Below are 19,829 nucleotides of genomic sequence, written 5' to 3' on the forward strand. Positions count from 1 at the left end.
GACGCAGACCCCAAGGACTGGAATGTTACTCAAGTGGAGTACAGTCACTCAGAAGCAGAGCTCTTAGAAGTCTGATAAACATCCAGCTTCCCAAACATTGGCTCTCCTCATTCATATTCTCTTCATCTCTTCTTTCCATACTTGCCCCTAACTACCAGTCAAGACACTACAGTCTCCCCCTGCACACTTGTACGGGTGCTGTTATGTGGGATTGAGAGTTCTGATTAATTCTAGGATTCTCCAGTGAGATGTTCTTGACTGTCCCTTGTAGACAGGCTGGATTTCCGTCAAGTGTCAGATGTACCCGAGATTTCCATTTTGTCCTGGGTTCTACATGGTTTAACTGGAGACCCCACAGCTGACTGGGTCTGTGTTGTCAGTCCTTTAAGCCAGCTGTGAGAGTGACAAATTCCTGCCGCTCATCTTCCTCTTTCTTTCTTCATCACCCAACCCAAGATACAAGAGAGGATAGACAAGGTCATCAACAGTCAGAATAACTTACCCCTGAATTCCAGACATGTATCTCTAAAGACACATTTGTCTCTATCTAGTTTCTTGTTTGGTATTTGGCAGCCAGCACCTGGGGATACATATCCTTAGCAAGACAAGGATCCGTGTTTACTCACCTTTGACCGTTTTCACTGGTTCCTCTCACAGGAATAATTGGCATACCTTAGTTACAGAGTTGCTGCTCTGTCTGTTTTGTTGGTGGTGTTTGATTTTTTTTCCTATAGATCCGTTTGCAAATAAAATATAATAAAATAACCTAAATAAATATAAAATTAAAAAATATAAAATTATTATAAAAAATATAAAATTATATATAAATTTTATATAATTATATATATAATTATATTATATTTATTATATATATATTTATTATATATATTATTATATTATAAAATTATATATAAAATAAAAAATATATAAAAAAATATAAAACTAAAAAAAAAATAAAAAAAATAACCTAATGTTGAGTTTTATTTGGGGAGGATTTCTTATATGCTGGAAATAGGATTTCGGTCTGCTTTTTTTGATTAATCAAGTTAACTTTCATAAACTCTTTTTTTACTTTTCCAACACACTTATAGTTTTCCTCAGTTCTATAGGCCCTCTGGCATGTACTGATCGTAATTGATAAGAGGTTGGTGAGAGCTGACGGCAGCATTGACTAGAGTTTCACCATGAGTCTTGCTGATGGACTCCTGAGGAATGAAGAATGTAACGGTTACGTTCTTCCTTAATTCTCCCCTTAATTGCAGAGTTGTGCTTTAACAGTTGGGGTCTCCTTAGAAAAGAGATCTTCATCCTCAAACAGAGAATGCAGGCCGATAGGGTAATTCCAGACTAATTCATAGCCCCAGAGCTCTCCCAGTCCTTGTCCTGGGGATGTGCTGCACTCCCTTGGAATTCTCTTACACAGTGTCTTATGATGTGCAGTCTGGAGAGTATCTGCATCAAATTCACCTGGGTTACTTATTTAAAAATGGAGATTTCCCAAGCCCCACCTCAGACCTACCCAATCAGAATCACTGAGGAATCTATGGCTTAGTAAACTCTCTAGGTAAATCCTTACACCTGTTAAAGGACGGTACAGAGCCTATCTGTAAGTAGTCTTCTTCTGGCCTTAGCAGTGCAGTGAAGTCTTGGTGAGAATTCTAGCCATCCACAGGGCCTCAGACTTCTGAACCATACTGAGGGTCCCCCATGAGCTGAACTGATGGATGTTCATGGCCCACTTTTGGAGCCTAAGCAAAGGCCTGGACCAATCCTATTTCACTCAAAGTTGCCCTAAGAGATTGAAGCCAGTTGAGTATGCGAGCATACTCTCTGGACTCTGTAATGGATTGAGGTCTCCTGCACATGACTTAAGTGTAAAGACCTAGATCAGACCTTGGAGCTTCCCGAGTTGCTCAGGATAGTCGTTAGGGGAGGGATGAGAGAACCCTGTCACTACAGAGAAACCAGGGGCTCAGTCTGCGTGTTGTTTCTCTATTACCCGTCCTAAGAGGGTGGCCAGAGAAAGTAGCAGAGAATAGATTTGTACATTTTAGTTACATGTGCTTTTTCTACTTCCTCCTTATCATAAAAATAGGAAATTGTGCTTATATCCAACATGGCAAATAAAACCCTTTTTGTAACTCCATTACTATGGCTACTCATCACCAGAGTCCTGGAATATAAATATTCTCATACTAAAATATGTCTAAAATAGTACCTCACATGCTTTTAGGCATGCATCTTTTCATAATATTTTATTTACAAAGATGTGTCGGGTTCAGAGGGCTTGGTCTATAGCAGGGAATTGAAACTCGTAGCCAGTATTTTTTATCTTTATCCAGGATTCTTCAATTCTCTTTGATATTCACTCACCATCTCTTTATTTATCTCTGTATTTATTTATTTAATTTTTTATGTTAAATTTTATCCAGTATTTCTATGTATCTGGAATAGAAGGGGATTCTTCCAGCAGAACTCAGTCTAATTTTGCTAGGTGTGCACAATATATTTAAAATGTTTGAAAGCCTTTAGATGAGGAATGCATGCTCTACTTTGTCACAAAGCCCACTACTCGCTCTTCATACTGGCCTGATAGACTCATTCACATCACCCAACACATATTTTCATTTGAGTTTTAGATCCCCGATCTACAGAGATAGACAAGTATTATTTTCTGAAAATTCAAGTAGTCAGTTGAAAATTGCATCTTTTTTTTTTTTTTTAAATATTCTTGCAACTAAGCTGTATACTGGATATGTGTAGCATTAGGAGCTTCTCTAATGGTCCAGAATATCTGCCTACAAAGTGACAGCAATATTGAGATTGGTGATGTCTACACCATACTGTTGCCTTACAGAGTAAGAAAGGTGTTATAATCACAAGTATCAAGTGTCCCTGGGTTTTAGGGCCGTGAGACTGGAGAGGACAAATATCTTTGAGCTACTGCAGGACTGTCTTTTTAGGGAACATCTAGGCTCTTCAGTAACCTGGGCTGGCAATATTAGCACCAAAAATCTTCCTTTAAAAACTGGCTGGAAAGTACTTTTGAAAAGTGATTTTGTGAGTCTATCCTAATGTCTTATGAAGTCTGGTTCTTTTCTTTTGACCAAATGGAAGTGTGAAGAGACTGAGTTTGTCCCCAGAAGGAAAGTGCCAATGAATAACAGTAGATGGTAGAAAACAATGGTCATTTCACTGACCCGCTATAAAGCCCTCTCTTGTTTAAAACTCCCAAAGCAGTGATTCTCAATGTCAGGGAGTTTCAGAGTCATCTGAGGGGCTTACAGCTTTTTAGGTGACAATCCTTTCTCCTTCTTCCTCTTGCCCTTTCCCCTTTGTAAGTTTAAGTGTCCATCCCCCACTCCCCACCCCAACTGCCTATGAGGGATTCTGTTCCTTGGCTAAAAGCCACCAAGCTAAGGTGTTAATGCTTGGCTAGTCACATTGCCCGATGGCTTGACATAACATTCATTGCCAGCAATTATTATGTTGGTATAAAATGTTTAAATAGTTATGAATTCCTGCATAGTTTGCATACAGTTGCAATGATTAGAGTTAGTGATCATTTTTCCCTAACAATGTTATAAAACTAAATTACCTTCCATGTGATATCTTACTCTAACCTTGAGTTTTAAATCAATCAATTAATTAATCCATCATTAATTGTTTGGATTTTAGCCATAAAGGGTCCACATCACTAAGAAACAATATACTCCCTTGCTGAATATTCAGAGATCAAAAAGAAAAGGTTAACCTCTTTTGACTACTGAGTTTAAGCCTTCCCTTGGTATCAAGAATCTTTTGATTATTGTAGTAATGGGTGCTGAATTATTCTCGATGTTCTTGTGGTAAGACAGGATTCCTGGGCTAGCAAATTAGAATTATTTCCTTCTCCAGTCCTTCTGACAATCATATTCTTATACTTCTTCACATGTTTCCGAAGATTGAATATGATTAACATTGATATACATACTTGCAGTTAAAATCTTGGCAAAATGCCTCAATTGATTTCCAATTGAACCAGTGGTAAAACACATCTTCGCTGCATATATGTAACTTCTCCGTGTTCTCCCACAGACCGATAAACTGAGGATCTGGCTACTATTCAAGATGGAAAAGCAACCAATAGGAAACAAATAAAAGTTTAACAAAGGACATTCTAGCTAGTGCTGATAATCCGAAAATGATTCTGGAATTCTCTGGGAGGGGGTTAGGTCCAGCAGCATGTATATGGTTTGGAGAAGCTCTCTAGGATCTAGATATTTGAAAATAAATGGAAAGAAGAAAAAGAAACCAACAATTTATTAATTTATTGAACAACTACTGTGCTAAGTGATTTACATGGGATTTAATTTAATCCTCCTAAGAGTTGCATATCTTGCAACTAGGTGAGGGGATATTAGAAAAATTTTATAAATGTGAAGACTAAGGCCCAGAGAGGTTAAATAACTTACCCTGGGTCACACAGATTGCAAGATTCTGTTTGATTCTAAAGTTCTTTTCAGTAGACTGGTCTTATAAAATCCTCCACTCAGTAGTTTATATCTGGGTAGTTTAAATAACTGAGAGAGGAATTTGTATCTAAATTCAAAAAAGCAGTAGAAATCAGTATTGTGCTCTCTATTGTTATGCTCGATATCTTAATACTGTTGAAATTCTCTCTGATGAGTGAGGTTGTGTGAAAGAGGGTATTGTACACTGTGTGTAAGCTTGTGAGCTTGTGTGAAAGAGGGTATTGTACACTGATTGGAAATAGCAAATAATAGGTTCTTTAGACATTTTAATTGGCAGTAAAGAAGGGATAAATAAGCCATCTTTGAATATGGTGAAATTTTTAAATAGCAGGATTAAATAGTGTATAACTAAAAACTTCCTTATCTTGTGGGAAATACGGGACTTTTACTTAGATTGAAGGATAAAGAACAACGTTCATATTTTTACGTGAATTTCAAATGAAGCCTACTTTAAAATCTGTTATTCTATTCCACTGAATTCTCATCCTAGCGGCAAGTGGGACGAAATGTAGTGGAATTATTCCCATTTTAGAAGTGAGGAGACTGAGGCACAGAGCAGTTAAGGAATTTGCTCAAGGTCACACAACTGGTAGCAGAGCTGGAATTCAAACTCAAGGGGGTCTGGCTCCAGAGCCATTCTCCTGCCATTACACAACACTACTACTTCATATTTGCAAAGGTTAAACTTGCTGTCAGTGTACCTTTGTGAATTTTTTTTTCTTATATGGCTTCTGCAATGATGTTTTATTTCACTCCACATTTTCTTTCTTTTTTATTGAGGTATAATTGACATATAACATTATGTTAGTTTCATGTGTACAACATAATGATTCTATATTAGCAATATGGTGAAATGATCACCACAATAAGTCTAGTTAACATCGGTCTCCATACATAGTTACAAATTTTTTTCCCTATGATGAGGACTTTTAAGATCTACTCTCTTAGCAACTTTCAAATATGCAATACAGTTTTACTAACTATAGTCACCATGCTGTACCTTACATCCCCAAGACTTATTTATTTTATAACTGCAAGTTTGTACTTTTTGACTTGCTCCACCTATTTTGCTCATCCCCCACCCCCAGCCTCTGGCACCTACCAGTCTGTTCTCTGTATCTATGAGCTTGTTTTTTTTTTTTTAAGATTGTACATGTAAGTGAGATCATATGATATTTGTCTTTCTCTGTCTGGCTTATTTCGCTTAGCATAATGCTCTCAGGGTCCATCCATGTTGTTGCAAATGGCAAGATTTCATTCTCTCTTTATGGCTGAATAGTATTCCGTTGTATATATATACCACATCTTCTTTATCCACTTATCCACTGATGGACACTTAGGTTGTTTCCATATCTTGGCTATTGTAAATAATGCTGCAGTGAGCATGGGAGTGCAGATATCTTTTTGAGTTAGTGCTTTCATTTCCTTCGGATAAATACCCAGAAGTATTTATCCAATTGCTGGATCATTTGGTTGTTCTGTTTTTAGTTAGAACCTCCATACTGTTTTCCATAGTGGCTGCACCAATTTACATTCCCACCAACAGTGCACAAGGGTTCCCTTTTCTCCACATCCTCACCAACACTTGTGATTTTTTGTCATTCGGATAATAGCCATTCTAACAGGTGTGAGATGGTATCTCCTTGTGGTTTTGATTTATATTTCCCTGATGATTAATGATGTTGAGCATCTTTTCATGTGCCCGTTGGCAATCTGTATGTCGTCTTTGGAAAAATGTCTATTCAGATCCTCTGTCCATTTTTTAAACAATTTTTCTTTTTTGCTATTGAATTGTATGAGTTCTTTATATATTTTGGATGTTAACTGCTTATCAGATATATGATTTGCACATATTTTCTCCTGTTTGGTAGGTTGCCTTTTCATTTTGTTGATTGTTTCTTTTGCTGTGCAGAGGCTTTTTAGTTTGATGTAGTCCCACTTGTTTATTTTTACTTTTGTTGCCTTTGCTTTTGGAGTCAGATCCTTCATTCCACATTTTCATTTTGTTTATTTGAAAATCAGCTTGGACAAGGGAACTTGTTATAATTCTCATCATTTAAGCCTTCTTATTAAAGAGCATGCTTCACTGAGAAGCCAGCTGCAAGAATGGTCATGTGACAGGTCCATATCTCAGCCTGCACTCAGTTGGTTCCATCTCAATATTTCCTCATAAGTTCCCCTCACTTTCTGTTGGAGACATTTTGAGCCTGTCATCCCTGTAGAGATTGAGGCTGGCAGTTGGTTTTATAACACAAAGACCCATAAAAGTTCTTGTATTCTCTCTCTCTCCATTAGGTCTACACCCAAGGAATAAATTTCAATGCATTATGGAAGCCAAGCTGAAAGGCCCTGAGACAGTTCTTCAGCAGAGCTCAGCAATTTTTAGTTCTTATGCAATAATCATATCATCAATAACCATTTATGCTTTAAATGAGCTCATAATCTTAGGATTTGTGCAGATCTGCGCTCTTGCTACCAAGATTCCTGGTCCTATTTTGACTGAAACCTAGACCTAAATAAGTCATGTATTGGAATCCAAAGAAAATGCCATAATGTAAAATAATGTTGCTCTTTTTTCTTTAAGAAAGATAACATTAGTGTGTAACTCCTCAAAGCAGTAGTCACCACAGAACTGCTCTGCCATTGTGAGTTTGAGGAAGACTTTTCAAGCTGTTTGGATTCATAAAATATAAAAACCACTGCTGTTTACTGACTTGCATGGCCAGGCACCAAGCCAAGCACTTCACAAACACACCCTCATTTTATCCTCACTGCTGTTTTAAGAGATAGGGACATTTTTTACTGATTTAACAAATAAAAATCTCAAATTTGCAGAGGTTAAGCAGCTTGCCTGAAGTTAAGTGGCTAGAAATAGACTCTGGGTCTGTGGGACTCTGAAGGCTACACTCCTGTGTTTCACATTTGAACATCGATGATTGGCTTTAATAAGCTTCACTTAATTATAGCATATAGCATTGGAGTTGTAGAATGATAGAATTCTCAAGTTGACAGTTTACAGATGAGGAAACTGTGTTCCAGGGAGTTTAAGACTCAAGGTCACTCAGCTTATCAAGGGCTGTCTTCCTCATTGTTCATTATATAGCTTCTATTATGCTGAAATTGCTTGACTCACAGGCTTAAGTAAATCCTGGCTGGACAAACCTTTTCTAGGGGAGGGACAAGAAGAGGAAAGTAGGCTGTCTTTTCTAGGTCTAACTTCTCTACTTTGCTTTATCTTGGGCAAAGTCAGACATAGTTGGAATTATTTCATGCGTCAAGAAAAGCAACCAGGTTTTCTGCAGGCATGAACCTCATGAAAAAAAGCTGCTTTTCTACTCTTTGGTGACTAATCAGGCTATGTGGCTTGCTCTTTTCCTTGCCCACAAAATAATTATCATCCTAGAAAAAAAAATACTGGAAAACTGGAGTTTGCCAGGCAATGAAAATGAGGCCGTTGCCTTGTAGTACCGGAAGTTCAATTTCATGTCTTTTGTGGACTTTTTCTAAGCTCTTGTGGTAGTCTAGTGTCAGAGCTCATAATCAGACACTCACAGGGTGTGGCCAACTGTTCCTCCAGCCTCTCTGGCTTGGATTTAGATCACAGATCAGCTGTGGCTTTTGTCATGGTTGCCAGGCAACATTTGGATGTTTGTTTTGAGGTCTGCCCACATGGTGCTTCAGAGGCCAAAGCTTGGTGTGCTCTTCACTTCCCAGAGCAAGTAGAGCTTAGGCATTTTGTTTTAATCTAAAGTCTGTGTGTCCGTTTTAATGTATTTCATGAATGTACAGCATACTCAACTGAAATAGAATCATCTTCCATTTCCCCCCATATTCAGATCGCCTCATTTTGCAGTGTTCTACTTCATCTAGCCGGTTGCACTCTCAGCTGAGTATCTCTGGTACTTTCCAGCTCTAAGTCTTGCTCAAGCTGTCTTGCTCACCTGGAATCACTACCCCGTCTCAGCCTCCATCTCCGTTTTTTGGAAAATCCAAATATTTCGTTCTAATTTTTGCAAGTAGGGGAGTCAACTTGTTATAGCAGTCATGGGCATTATTGTCATATCTGTTCAAATTCAAGCTCCACTGCTTCTCAACTGTGAGATCTTAGATGAGTTACCTAACTCCTCTGAGCCTCAGTTTTCTCATTTATAAAATGCAATTAATAGCGGTTACCACCTAGGATTTTGTTAAGATACACTGAAATCAGATACGTAAAGCAGCTGTCACAGTTCCTGGTGCATGGAAGAATCTATAGTCCCTACCTGCCTGTTGGTCACACTGTGATAAATACTAAATAAACAGTTCGCATCTTCTTTGTGAAGCCTTTCCTAACTATCTTCCAAACCCACGTCTTAGAAATAACCTCCCTCTTCTGATCTCTTCTAACATCATATGGTGCTTTGATCCTATCACAATTGACCTTATCTCCTATTACATACATGCTGAGGGGTAAGTTGGTGCCCTAAGTAGATCTGCTGGCACAAAGCTGTATTCTCCCTGAGAGACAGCTTGACTTCATTCATAGATGATCCATTGTTTATTTTATTTTTTGTTATGATTAAACACTGTTCTTTATTAGGTGACTCTCTTGCAGGTCTCTTTAAAAGCACCATTATTATGCTAAATAAGGCATTGCAAGAATGTATGTCATGATGTGACAGCATGGCCAACAAGAGACAAACCTAAACGTCTGAATATTCATTTCCTGAAGTGAATAATTCATTATTACAGAAAGTAAACCTGTGCTCACTGGGTCCGTAAGTGGTGTTTGTGAAGAATGCCAGTGCTTTCCTTGGAAAGCCCCTTATCAGCCTATTGTTTGTTCCAGCAGTCTTACAGGAACCGGGCAGGGATTTTTTGTGAATATGTATTATTTAAGTTGTACAACTCCAAGGTTGATGACAATAAGGATGTAAATGACTAGATGTTTAAATTATGCTATCCTAACCAGTTTTCTGGCTTGTGCTTTGAACAAAATTTATGATTGAATAATACTCACATAATATTGCTTTTGAGCCGTCAGATAATATTCTTGTGTTTATGCACAAATTCATACATTTATTTAACAAACGTTTATTAATCAGCTACTGTGTGCTAGGCTCTGAGGATGTGCAGCAGCTGAGACAGGCATGGTCCCTGCCCTCATGGAGTTCAAGTTCGGGTCTGTCTTATAGATCCTGTGAACAGAGAACTTTTTTAAAAAAAAAATCTATGATTTCCTTTCTTTCATTATTTGAGATGTATTAATAAATAAGAATTTTATTATGATTCAGAAAAAAATTGTTTTTCTCTTGTGCATCTAGGAGAGCTAGTTTTAAAAGTTAAAAATCAGTTATTGATTTGTCCAGATTTTCTTAATTTAGAAAATTTTTAATATTTCTTTTGTGTTTTTCCCAAATTGCCCTAATATTTGGTATCTAATTTGACTCTCACAGTAACCCTGTGGGGTGTGTGGTATTCCTGTTGTGGGAAACTAGATGCTTAGCAGGTTTAATCAAATTGTCTGTGGACTCATAGCCACTAAGAAGCTATCAGACTGAAACTTATGTCTTCTAATTTATTAATTATGCTCTTGATTCTAGCTTTTTTTAGAAACCAAGGTATTAAAACTGTACTTCTTTGTTTAAATGAAATTTTAATTGGCAATTAGAAAATGGAAACAAAGGTGTGAATTAGCAGTGATTTTTGAGCTCCTTTCTGCTACCATATACCCAGCACTATGGTAGGCATTGTGGGGAGCAGAAATAGTCCCTCCCTCTTGATCCGTTTGTCGCTCCATTGGTAAGGCATGACAAATACTTAGAAAAGAGCTCGGTAACCCTCCAACACAGCATATATGGTTAAGTGTTCAAATGAGAAGTATAAACATATTTAAGAGTTGAGAAGATAATATGAGCTAAAGCAGGCACAGGGTTTGTATCTTGAGCTAAATCTTCAAGGGGTGGGATAGGTGGGGCCTGAGAAGGTAAAAGGCTTCCTAGGCGGTGGGAATGGCAAGATGAAAGGCTCAAAGGTGGGAGAGAGCATGATGGGGATGGTGGTGATAACACTAACTAGCATTTGCCCAGCACTTATCACTTGCCAAGCAATGTTATAGTTGATTCATGTACATTAACTTTCTTATTCTTAAAACAATCCTAGTGAGGTAAGAATTGTTACTACTCCCATTTTACAGATGAGGACACGGAGGCACAGAGAGGTTAAGGCTGCACATGAATTCAGTGTCAGCTGGAATTCCACCAGACAGTCTTGAGTCCAGAGCCCCATCTCACACTCTTAACGAGTGAGTTATGCTGCCTGATGAGGTGCTTATGAGACAGGAAGGACGCCATCCTGGCTGGAGGGGAGACATGCGGGCCATAGAAGAGAGGTAGTGGAATAAGTAGGTTAGGCCAAATAAAGGAGACTGTAAAGTTCAGGCAGAAGACATTGGACCTTATCTAGGGACAGTGGGAAATCATTGAGAATTTAGTATTTCATCAGAGTGGGAATATGGTACACATTTATTTCAGATAAGTTAATCAGGCAGCCATAGTCAGAAAGGATTGGGAGCTAGAGATGAGAGTAGAGATGGAGGTGAGAGAGAACAAGGCATGGAAACTATTAGAAGAATCTTGGTGTAATCCAGGTGTGGGAGATACGTGATGAGACCAGCAGTGTGGGTGGCAATAGAAATAGAAAGAATGGAGTGGTGATGAGGACTGGAGCCAGCACTGCGCCTGAATCCAGTGATTCAGAGCCAGATGAGTCCCCTACATTACGTCATTTGGCCCTTACAGCACTCTCCAGGCGGGTGATATTACTCCCATTTCACAGATGAGGGAAGGGAGGCTCCAGGAGGTTGATTAATGTGGATTAATAAATGCTGGAGGAGGGATTTGTGCCTGCATCTGTCTTTTTCAGCTTCCTGACTTTAAGGTCAAGTGATCTAGTCTGGCGATAAAGTAGAGCTGCTCATACCAGGTATGGAGAATTGTTCACATAGTAAATGCTAGTTAAAGTCATGGGGAGAAATCAACTTTCTGAGGGCGCAGTAATAGAGAAGGCAGAGGGCTTGTGAAAATTCAGTAATTTTAAAGAGCACAGGGAAGAATGGAGCAAGTAGAAGAGGCTTCCAGAAGGAAACAGGTCAGAGGGCTGGGGAGAGAACTTGGGTTCCTCATGTCGTAGCAGCCGTGGGGGAGAGGAGGGTCATTGATTCAAAATGCAACTGCTGATGGATTATCACGTGGAAAAGGAGAGTACATACAGGCGGCTGGCGTTCCTAGTAGCCCTCAACAAACAAAGGCAGAGTGGGTGTGTGAAGGGTCGGAGGACGTGGGAATGCTGCCAGTGAGGGGTGGGGAAAGGAAGCAAAGTGTGGGGTGAGGCGAAACAGCTCTGACTCACTTCTGATGGCCCACTATCTCTGTGCACTTTCTGAACCCAAGCCAGCTCGGGCCAAAGGGAGAGATCAAGGTGAGGCTGTATGACTGGAGGGGAGGAAGTGAGGATTCCAGTAAACCAGCCGAAAGTGCCAGGAAAGAAGCTTAAGGTCTTCTGGGAGCCCAAGCAGGTGAAGGGACTCTGTAGTGAGGGAGAAATAAGGAGCCGAGGGAATGATTTTTTCATCAGCCAGATTTAATGGCAGCAGAATGGATGAGTAAGCCCTCCAGGACCTGGCCCTTCTAAGGGAACCCTTGGTCTCCCAACCTGGCCCATTCACCAGGACCTGTGGGCGAGCTCACAACCCTTTCCACTCACATCTGGCATGACAGGATGGTTGAGGTTGGTCCTAGGTCCTGCTTCTCTTCTCATGCAGCTTCACTAGACACCCTGCAGAATCGAGGAAAAGCCCTGGCTAGAGACCTGCCATGGGTAAGAGTGGGGGTCAGCAGGTTAGGGCCCCCACAGACAGCTCTTTTAAAGGGACCGCATCTGGTGGAGGAGACAGTTCATGATGCAATTATGTGGTTACCTGACTGTATATGGTGCTATGAGTAAGTGAGCTGGGATTGGAGGAGGAGGATGCCCATTAAGGACCAGTGGAAGTGGCTCAGAAGTCAGAAGGCCAGGGCTGGGAATTAGTGAGATATACCTGAAAGGGCGGACATGTAGGATTTGGATGTTTTGGGAAGAGAAGCCTCCCAACCGGTGGCACTTGTGTGAAAAAAATATAAAGGGAGAGATGAGTGAGGTGCGCTCTGAGACAGGGATGGGCTGGCTGCCTGGGGCAGCTGTTCTGCACTGGGAGATGGGGTGGGAGCCTGGGGGTCTTTAAAGGCAAGAGAAAGGATTTCTGTGTGATACAATGGGCAGCAGGAGTCACTGCTGTTTCTACTTGAGAGGGAAATCTGCCTGAGAGTGACATGCAGGAAGGTTAATCTGGCCAGAATGGGTAAGAGAGCTAAAAGGCTGGAGTCTGGGAGACCTTTGCAAAATACATGTGAAAAAGGAAAGCAGTTTCCATTTTCCAAGGGTCTTAAAAGCATACCGTCTTCCCCTCATGTCTGTAATCCTTTAATGCAGTAAAATTCCAAAATTCTTACTGTAGCAAGTAAACAAATTTGAAGAGATTTTGTTGAATAATGCCAGAAAATAAGATGCCGTGTTGGTTAAGTACAGGATTAAATATTAATTTCTTCTAGGCTGCAATTACCCTCTATCAGTATTGGTTTATTTTAATACAATTGACAATACAGCGAGATTATTTGGGGTGGGCTTGAAACTGATTTAGAACTCAAAAATTTGTCACCTGGGATTCCCTTCCTACCTCTGTTAGAGCAGAGCAGTTAAGTTGTAACATAAACCTGCTTGATGTCTGTTTTATCTCACTGGACTCTGAGCTCTTCCAAGGCTGTAACGGTGTCTGATTGATCGTGTAACCTCAGCCCCCAGCTCATTGCTTTTTAAATAGCAATTGTTGAATGGGGTGGGTGGAGAATGATTATATAAAGTACATTTTCTCTGCTCTTTGTTACTGTGATTTATGCCTTAAGTTTATAAATGACTAGTAATACTCTGGATGTTAAGAGATTTGCAAGGGTCATTTGGGAGGGAAAGTATTGCTGTGGCTGATTTAACAGCACTAATCCTGTAGAGATATTTTGGTATGTATGAACACTGGTGGTTATGCTTTAAAATTGGCCGCCCCTTGATGTTAACAGGACCGGCCAAGTGGTAGGTCGCGTAGCAGAGTCACTATTTTAGAAATCAGATAGTCTAGGTCCCAGTCCCCGCACACACAGCCTTTTGCCTGTGTGATGCCCCCTTATCCTTTAATCACCACGTTAACGGTCACCTCCTTGGCATCACCTGTCCTGACTGTCGCCTGAACCAGCTCTGGTTGCCTAGTCTGTGTTCTCAAGGGACCCTGTGATTCTCCTTTATAGCACTTACCACAAGTAATCATTAAAGTGATTTTCTATTAATGTCATCTCTGACAAGGCTGTAACTTTCACAAGTGCAGGGACGTGTCTACCGGTTTCACAAACACTGTGTTCCTGTCACCTCACAGAGTACCTGGCACAAACTACGTTCTAGATAAATATTCGTGGAGCCAGTGAGCTGTGGTAAATTTTGACGGGTCACTTAACCTCTATGAGATACCGTTTTCCTTATCTGCTTTAAACCTATATATTGAAGGTTTATCTCTAAGGTTCTTCTGTTCAAAGATTTATGGATTAACTCTTCATTTTTTAAAAATTATCAGTTATTCATACCCATGATTAGAAATTCAAACAGTACAGAAGATTTAAAATGAAAATATATTCAATCCCTCACTAGAGATACATATTAAATTTCTTTGTCTTTACAAATAGAATGAAAATTGAACAAACTGCAGTTAGCCAGAGTTGAATGGGTTCACAGTGGGATGGGATTATTTCTCTTATTTCCATTCCCCATGCAGTAGCTTTCCAATTTCAGTTTGAAAATTTTTAGTGCCTTAGTGATGGGATAAAACTCTCATGGAGGAATCTGTGCCGAGAACAGGTGGGGCCAAGGCCTTCAGCTAAATTCCCGTGATAACCTGCCCCAGGTTTATTAATAGCTATTCTATGTAGATTTCACTGTTCTTGGTAGGCCTTTGAAAGTCTTCTTTGTAGAATTTGAGGATCACATCCAGCTATTTCTTAATAAAGTAGTAAGGTAGATGGGAAACCCCAAGGCTATGTGATTTCAGGAATGATTTAATAAATTTGGATGTTTAGAAAATAAACTAATAGTCACCTGAAGATTTACAGCTTAAAAAGCTTTCGTGTAGAGTGTTTGGTCTTTGGTGGTTTTATATGGTTAAGGGAAGTCACTGAAGGAGTGGGATGTAGCAAAGTGAAACTTCTTGAGTTTGAATGGAAATTTGTACAACGAATTCTAATTGTGGAAAGACAGAATTATATACATATGGGTAGGTTAATCCCTACAATTTAAAAAAGTATTCACAAGGAAAAATGTGTTTGTACTCATGTATTTGTCCGTTAATTTTATGGGGGAAATCTACCTTGGTACATCTCCCAGTTCTTTATCCCGAAGAGAATGTGAGAGAGACCACTCCATGCCTGCTACAATGACCAGGGGTGTGTGTGTGTGTGTGTTTTGGGGTGAGGGGGTGCCCAGTTGGTGCCTAAGGATGCTCAGGAATAGTTAAGTTCATATGATTATATTTAAAATCAGTATACTAAAGCTTTGGGCTTTTATCTGTAATTTGTGGTAACTTAACTATGGATATCAACATGTTCTACATTAAGTGAGGTCTGTGGGGAAGGTGACTGTTCATGGGCCATGGGTTATGGTGGGTTCATACAATCACTTTGTCCAGCAGGGATGGGCTCATCCTGCCCTGGGACTCAGCCTCTGAAGTGGCTCGGGGCCAGGCATCAGAGGCAGGACTGGGGGTATTGTTGGCAGGACAGCAGCTGTTTACTGACAGCCCGTTACTTAAGAAGGCAACTTGTGCCAGATGGAATTCCTGGCCCTAAAACCTAACGGACTCAGATGTTAAGGAGGTTTAAATGAGCGTGGGTTGGAATGCCCAAAGATAGTAATTGTCTATTTAATATTAACCAGTGTGATGCAAGTTAGGACTAGAGTAGTACTCAATATCATGCAAGTGTCCGCACAGGCATCCCACTGCTTGGGTGATTGGATTGCAGGGGCTGATTCCACCAACCCCGTGCGTCCCTAGGAAGGGTGGTTCTTGAATATTTCAGTTACCACTCATCACCTCTTGCCCTCCGGGGAGGAGCCTAGGTGAGACAGATAATACGGCTATAATCCCGTCTGCAACCCCATCTCCCACCTTCTCTTCCTTACATGACACTGAAAGGACAATTCTAATTGACCTGATTCTGTTTCCCAGAGCTGAGTTCTTACTCCTTCTATCTTGTATAATATCTTAGGAATAATGCACTGTTAATTTAATGAGCACCTACAGTATGCCAGACATTTTACACACATTATCTCAAATACTTACAACCCTACAAAATAGGTTTTATAGGCCCCATTTTATATGGGGCCTGGGAATTAAGACTCCAAGTCACAGAGCTAGTGATTGTAGAGCTGGCATTTGAACAAAATTTTGTCAAGTTTAAAAGTCCATGTTCTTCCTAAAAATAACACAATGATTATAATATTTACTGAGCACTTATGGACCAGACAGTAATAAATTTACAAGGTAGTGGTTATCTATTGAAGAAAAACTGAGACAGGGGAAACTGAAGATCAGAAAATGTGAGTAACTTGCCCAAGACTATTTAGCAAGTAGCTCACCCAAAATCTGAACTTATTTGATCTGGTTACAAAAGCTTTTACCCACTGGGCAACACCACCTACTGGACTTTTATGGGAGTGGTACTCTAGAGGAAGGAACCCAAGGTAAAGAGTTAAGAGCAAGTATGGTTAAGAAAAGCTGCAAGATGAAGTAGGTTGTAGGTTAACTAGAATCAGACTCTCTATTTCTTTCCTTTCTAGGTGTCAACTTCTGTTGCGTCAACCAGCAAGTCTTACAGTATGAATCCCACAGAAACCAAGGTATGAAGAGTCTTCAAGGGTCAACTTGGGTGAATGCCTTTAGGTTGATTATGTTGTAAAGCAAAACAAACGTAGACTGATTGTTGACAGATGAGTTATGTGTCCTATGAGGCTTCAGTTATGGAAGTAAACATGCTCTTCCTAATTTATGAGGGTCTTGGGAGACTCAGCTTTCCTTCCAATAGTCACTTCAGACATCATCTATACATGTTTGCATTGTTTTAGAATATTTAGAAAAGGGAAGTCACCCAGATTTTTTTGGTCCTAGATTTGATTGAGTTTTTTAATTGTAAGATAATCTAAGTACATTTCTCTAGATCTAAATGAGAATATACATTCTTAACTTCTTACTAAAATGGTTTTGTTATTCTGGCCATTTAAAACTAAATATAAGAATGAGAAAGATTACACTTAAGTGAACATAGAAGTGAAACAGATACTGGTTATTTCAGATGCTTTCTGAAGTTGTTGTCTGAAATTTGAGTCATGTGAGGCACTATCTTATTGATAAACCTTTGTTGAGCTCTATTTGGGATTTATTCTAATAATTATTTCTGGGAATTTCAGAAGAAAAATAAAAGAATGTGCTGCAGTGGGATTGCCACATAGGGTAGGCCTAGTTCTGAGGAGTTGGCTGTAAACCCTCTCCCTTAGTTACCATGTCTTAAGCTCTCTTTCTTGGAAATATTCTAGGATGGAGGATTAAAAAAGGGGCATTTTCAAGATGTTCTCAACTAATTCTTATGAGCCAATAATATTCTTTAGTGCCTTTAAGGGCTGTCCCAACTCCATTATTATTAAGTTGCCCTTGTTTAAAATCATTGACATACTTTTGCTTTCTGTCTCCCATATTACTTTGCTATCCCAGTAGGCTCCTACGCCAGAGTTGAGTACTGGCACCGTAATTTAGTGCTCTTGAGGGATCCTATAGCCTCATCTTGAACTGTTTTTAAAGGACATTGCAAATATCTTAAAATACACTGTCCAAATCTAAGCTCTTATAAATGTCATTTAGCATTCATTTTAATTTTTAAATTTGTTTTTTAATCTAAAATTAGGTTTTTATTTAGTATTTTATATTTACATTAATTTCTTAATTGTCCTGATAATATACATCATCTGATCCATAATTTATCTATTAGCTGTCACTATTTATTTATACCAAGCTTAATCTTAAAAAAAAAAATCTGATTTTAATGTTAAGATTATAGTAGAAGCATCTATCAAAAAAAAAATTCTCATTGACTTAAAGTCCATGAAAACTAAAGAAAGGAGAGCCACAAATATAGGATTTCTGTTTTATTATTTTGGTTCTCATTTGACCCATTGCCTGATTCTAATGCATCCTGCCTGACTGTCAGCTTGAGGACCAATGATTATTTCAAGAGTGCCCTGTTTCTAGAGCAAGTGTCAAACTCTTCAACCATCGCTATGCGTTAATCATGAGAATTCCTGGCAGTCCCAGGGAACTGGAGGAAGGGAGGAGAGGGAGAGGAAAGTAGGAGAGAGAAGAGAGGGAGAGACAAAAATAAGGTGAACATGATGAAGTCATGTCACCAATGGCTGACTCAGAACCACTTTTGGCTTCAGTTCTCTCTTGGTGGTGGATTTCAGTCACACTGTTCTCCGTAATCATCTTATCTTCATGTGCTTCTGAAGTTTGGCTCATAACATTTATACTAGCCTCCTCTTGGAGATTTTTGTGAACTAGGTGAGCATACTTCTCCAAATATTTTGAGCTTTTAGAGAAAAGATGTTAATTCAAAGTAATACCTATACCAAATCCTTGTCGTGTTCTATACCTTTCAAATACAAGTCAGTCTAGCTCTGAAAAGGGGTGATATGGCTAGATCTACGTTCTGTCTCTCTTGCCCCGGCACATTAGAATTGGTAGTCACACTGCTGTGTGTAAGATGGAAGGTCAAGTCATTTCTAATCAGGATGAGATCTCCGAGAGGCTGTGTAGCAGGGACGCTGGAGCCAGATGGGCTCGCTTGGAATCCTGGTTCCACACTGGCTGAGATGTTGGAAAACTCCTCTTTACTTAGGTTTCCTTATCTGTACAGTTTGTAGGAGAATAATAGTAGTTCCTATCTCACAAGACTGTGTAAAGAAACATACATATAAGGGTATTGGACAGTGCCTGTCCCACAGCAGGTGCCCAGCAGGAGCTGGCTGGTACTGGAGAGACAATGCATGCAGCACAGTGATTGAGAACTTACAACCCCAGCTCCACCAGGGGTGTCCTTGGGAAGTTATTTAACTTCTGTGTGCCTCAATTTCTCATCCATGAAATGGGGATAGTAATAATAATACCTTTCTCATAGAACTATTATGAGGACTAAGTGAATTGGCACATGTAAAATTTAGAACAGTCCCTGGTACTAAGAGGTGATGGATAAGCATTAGTTATTATTGTCATCATTATTATGTTCAGCACCACCACTACCACCAGTAAAAATAATTTTAGGAAATGTATTAGCAATTACTGATTAAAATGTACATTTCATTATAAGCTGCTCGTGTCTGTGAGCGTACATTCTTAATTGTATTGTGGGGTTCTTCCATGAAATATCTTGATTGCCAGATTACAAATTAGAAGCTATCAATAGATTCAAACCACTGCAATACGAGCTGGCTTTCCGTGTTAATCATTTAATAAATTGCATTTACATAAACTCAAAAAAGCATAGTAGCTCAGATAGAAACTCAGTTTCTTATTATTACTATCCCCATTTCATGGGTGAGAACTTAACAAAGGTCCAGTTTAAAAGGATCTAAAATTTAAAATTTTGTTTAGAAACATGTGTTTGATCATGAATTTTGTTTCCTTCCCCAAACAAGTGTGCTGGCATAACAAGGTTCCATTATGTGAGGAACGTATGTATCCTAATTACTAAAGCACAAGACATGATAAATTAGAGGATATTTGGTGTTAGCCTCCACAGAAAATACAATTAGAAAAAAGAGTTTATGCTGATACCACCAAACAGATAAAAGGGAAATGAATGTCAGGAAGCGTTAGGCCTTATTTTTAATCTCTTACTTTGAAAAGTTCATAAAACGTTTAGTCAAGTTTTATTCTTGTTTTCGTATCTCACCTATACCGAGAATGCATGTGTATACTTAAGGAATTGTCTTTTTTCACACAGGTAACTTTTGGTTGGGTAAAACTCTGTAAGAAACTCCTCTAAAGATCCAAAATCACAACCAGCTCTTCAGAAGCATTCCTAGCTTTAGATTAGATCTCTAGATTCTTATTGTGCAATAAAAATCCACACACTATTTACAAAATTGTTGTAAAATTAT

The 19,829-nt window shown here is 39.2% G+C and overlaps 1 protein-coding gene across 4 annotated transcripts in view; it reads left to right on the forward strand.

Moving 5' to 3' along the window:
• The window catches only part of CAST (calpastatin), a 114,557-nt gene that overhangs the window by 45,719 nt on the left and 49,009 nt on the right, over positions 1 to 19,829 (forward strand). For all 4 annotated transcript variants that reach the window (XM_058534451.1, XM_058534299.1, XM_058534364.1 and 1 more), the window contains one exon: positions 16,461 to 16,520. In XM_058534451.1, the coding sequence (XP_058390434.1) occupies positions 16,461 to 16,520 (60 nt within the window). The remainder of the gene's footprint in view (positions 1 to 16,460; positions 16,521 to 19,829) is intronic.

The sequence above is a fragment of the Diceros bicornis genome, chromosome 1, assembly GCF_020826845.1.
Source record: "Diceros bicornis minor isolate mBicDic1 chromosome 1, mDicBic1.mat.cur, whole genome shotgun sequence".
Classification (NCBI taxonomy): domain Eukaryota; kingdom Metazoa; phylum Chordata; class Mammalia; order Perissodactyla; family Rhinocerotidae; genus Diceros; species Diceros bicornis.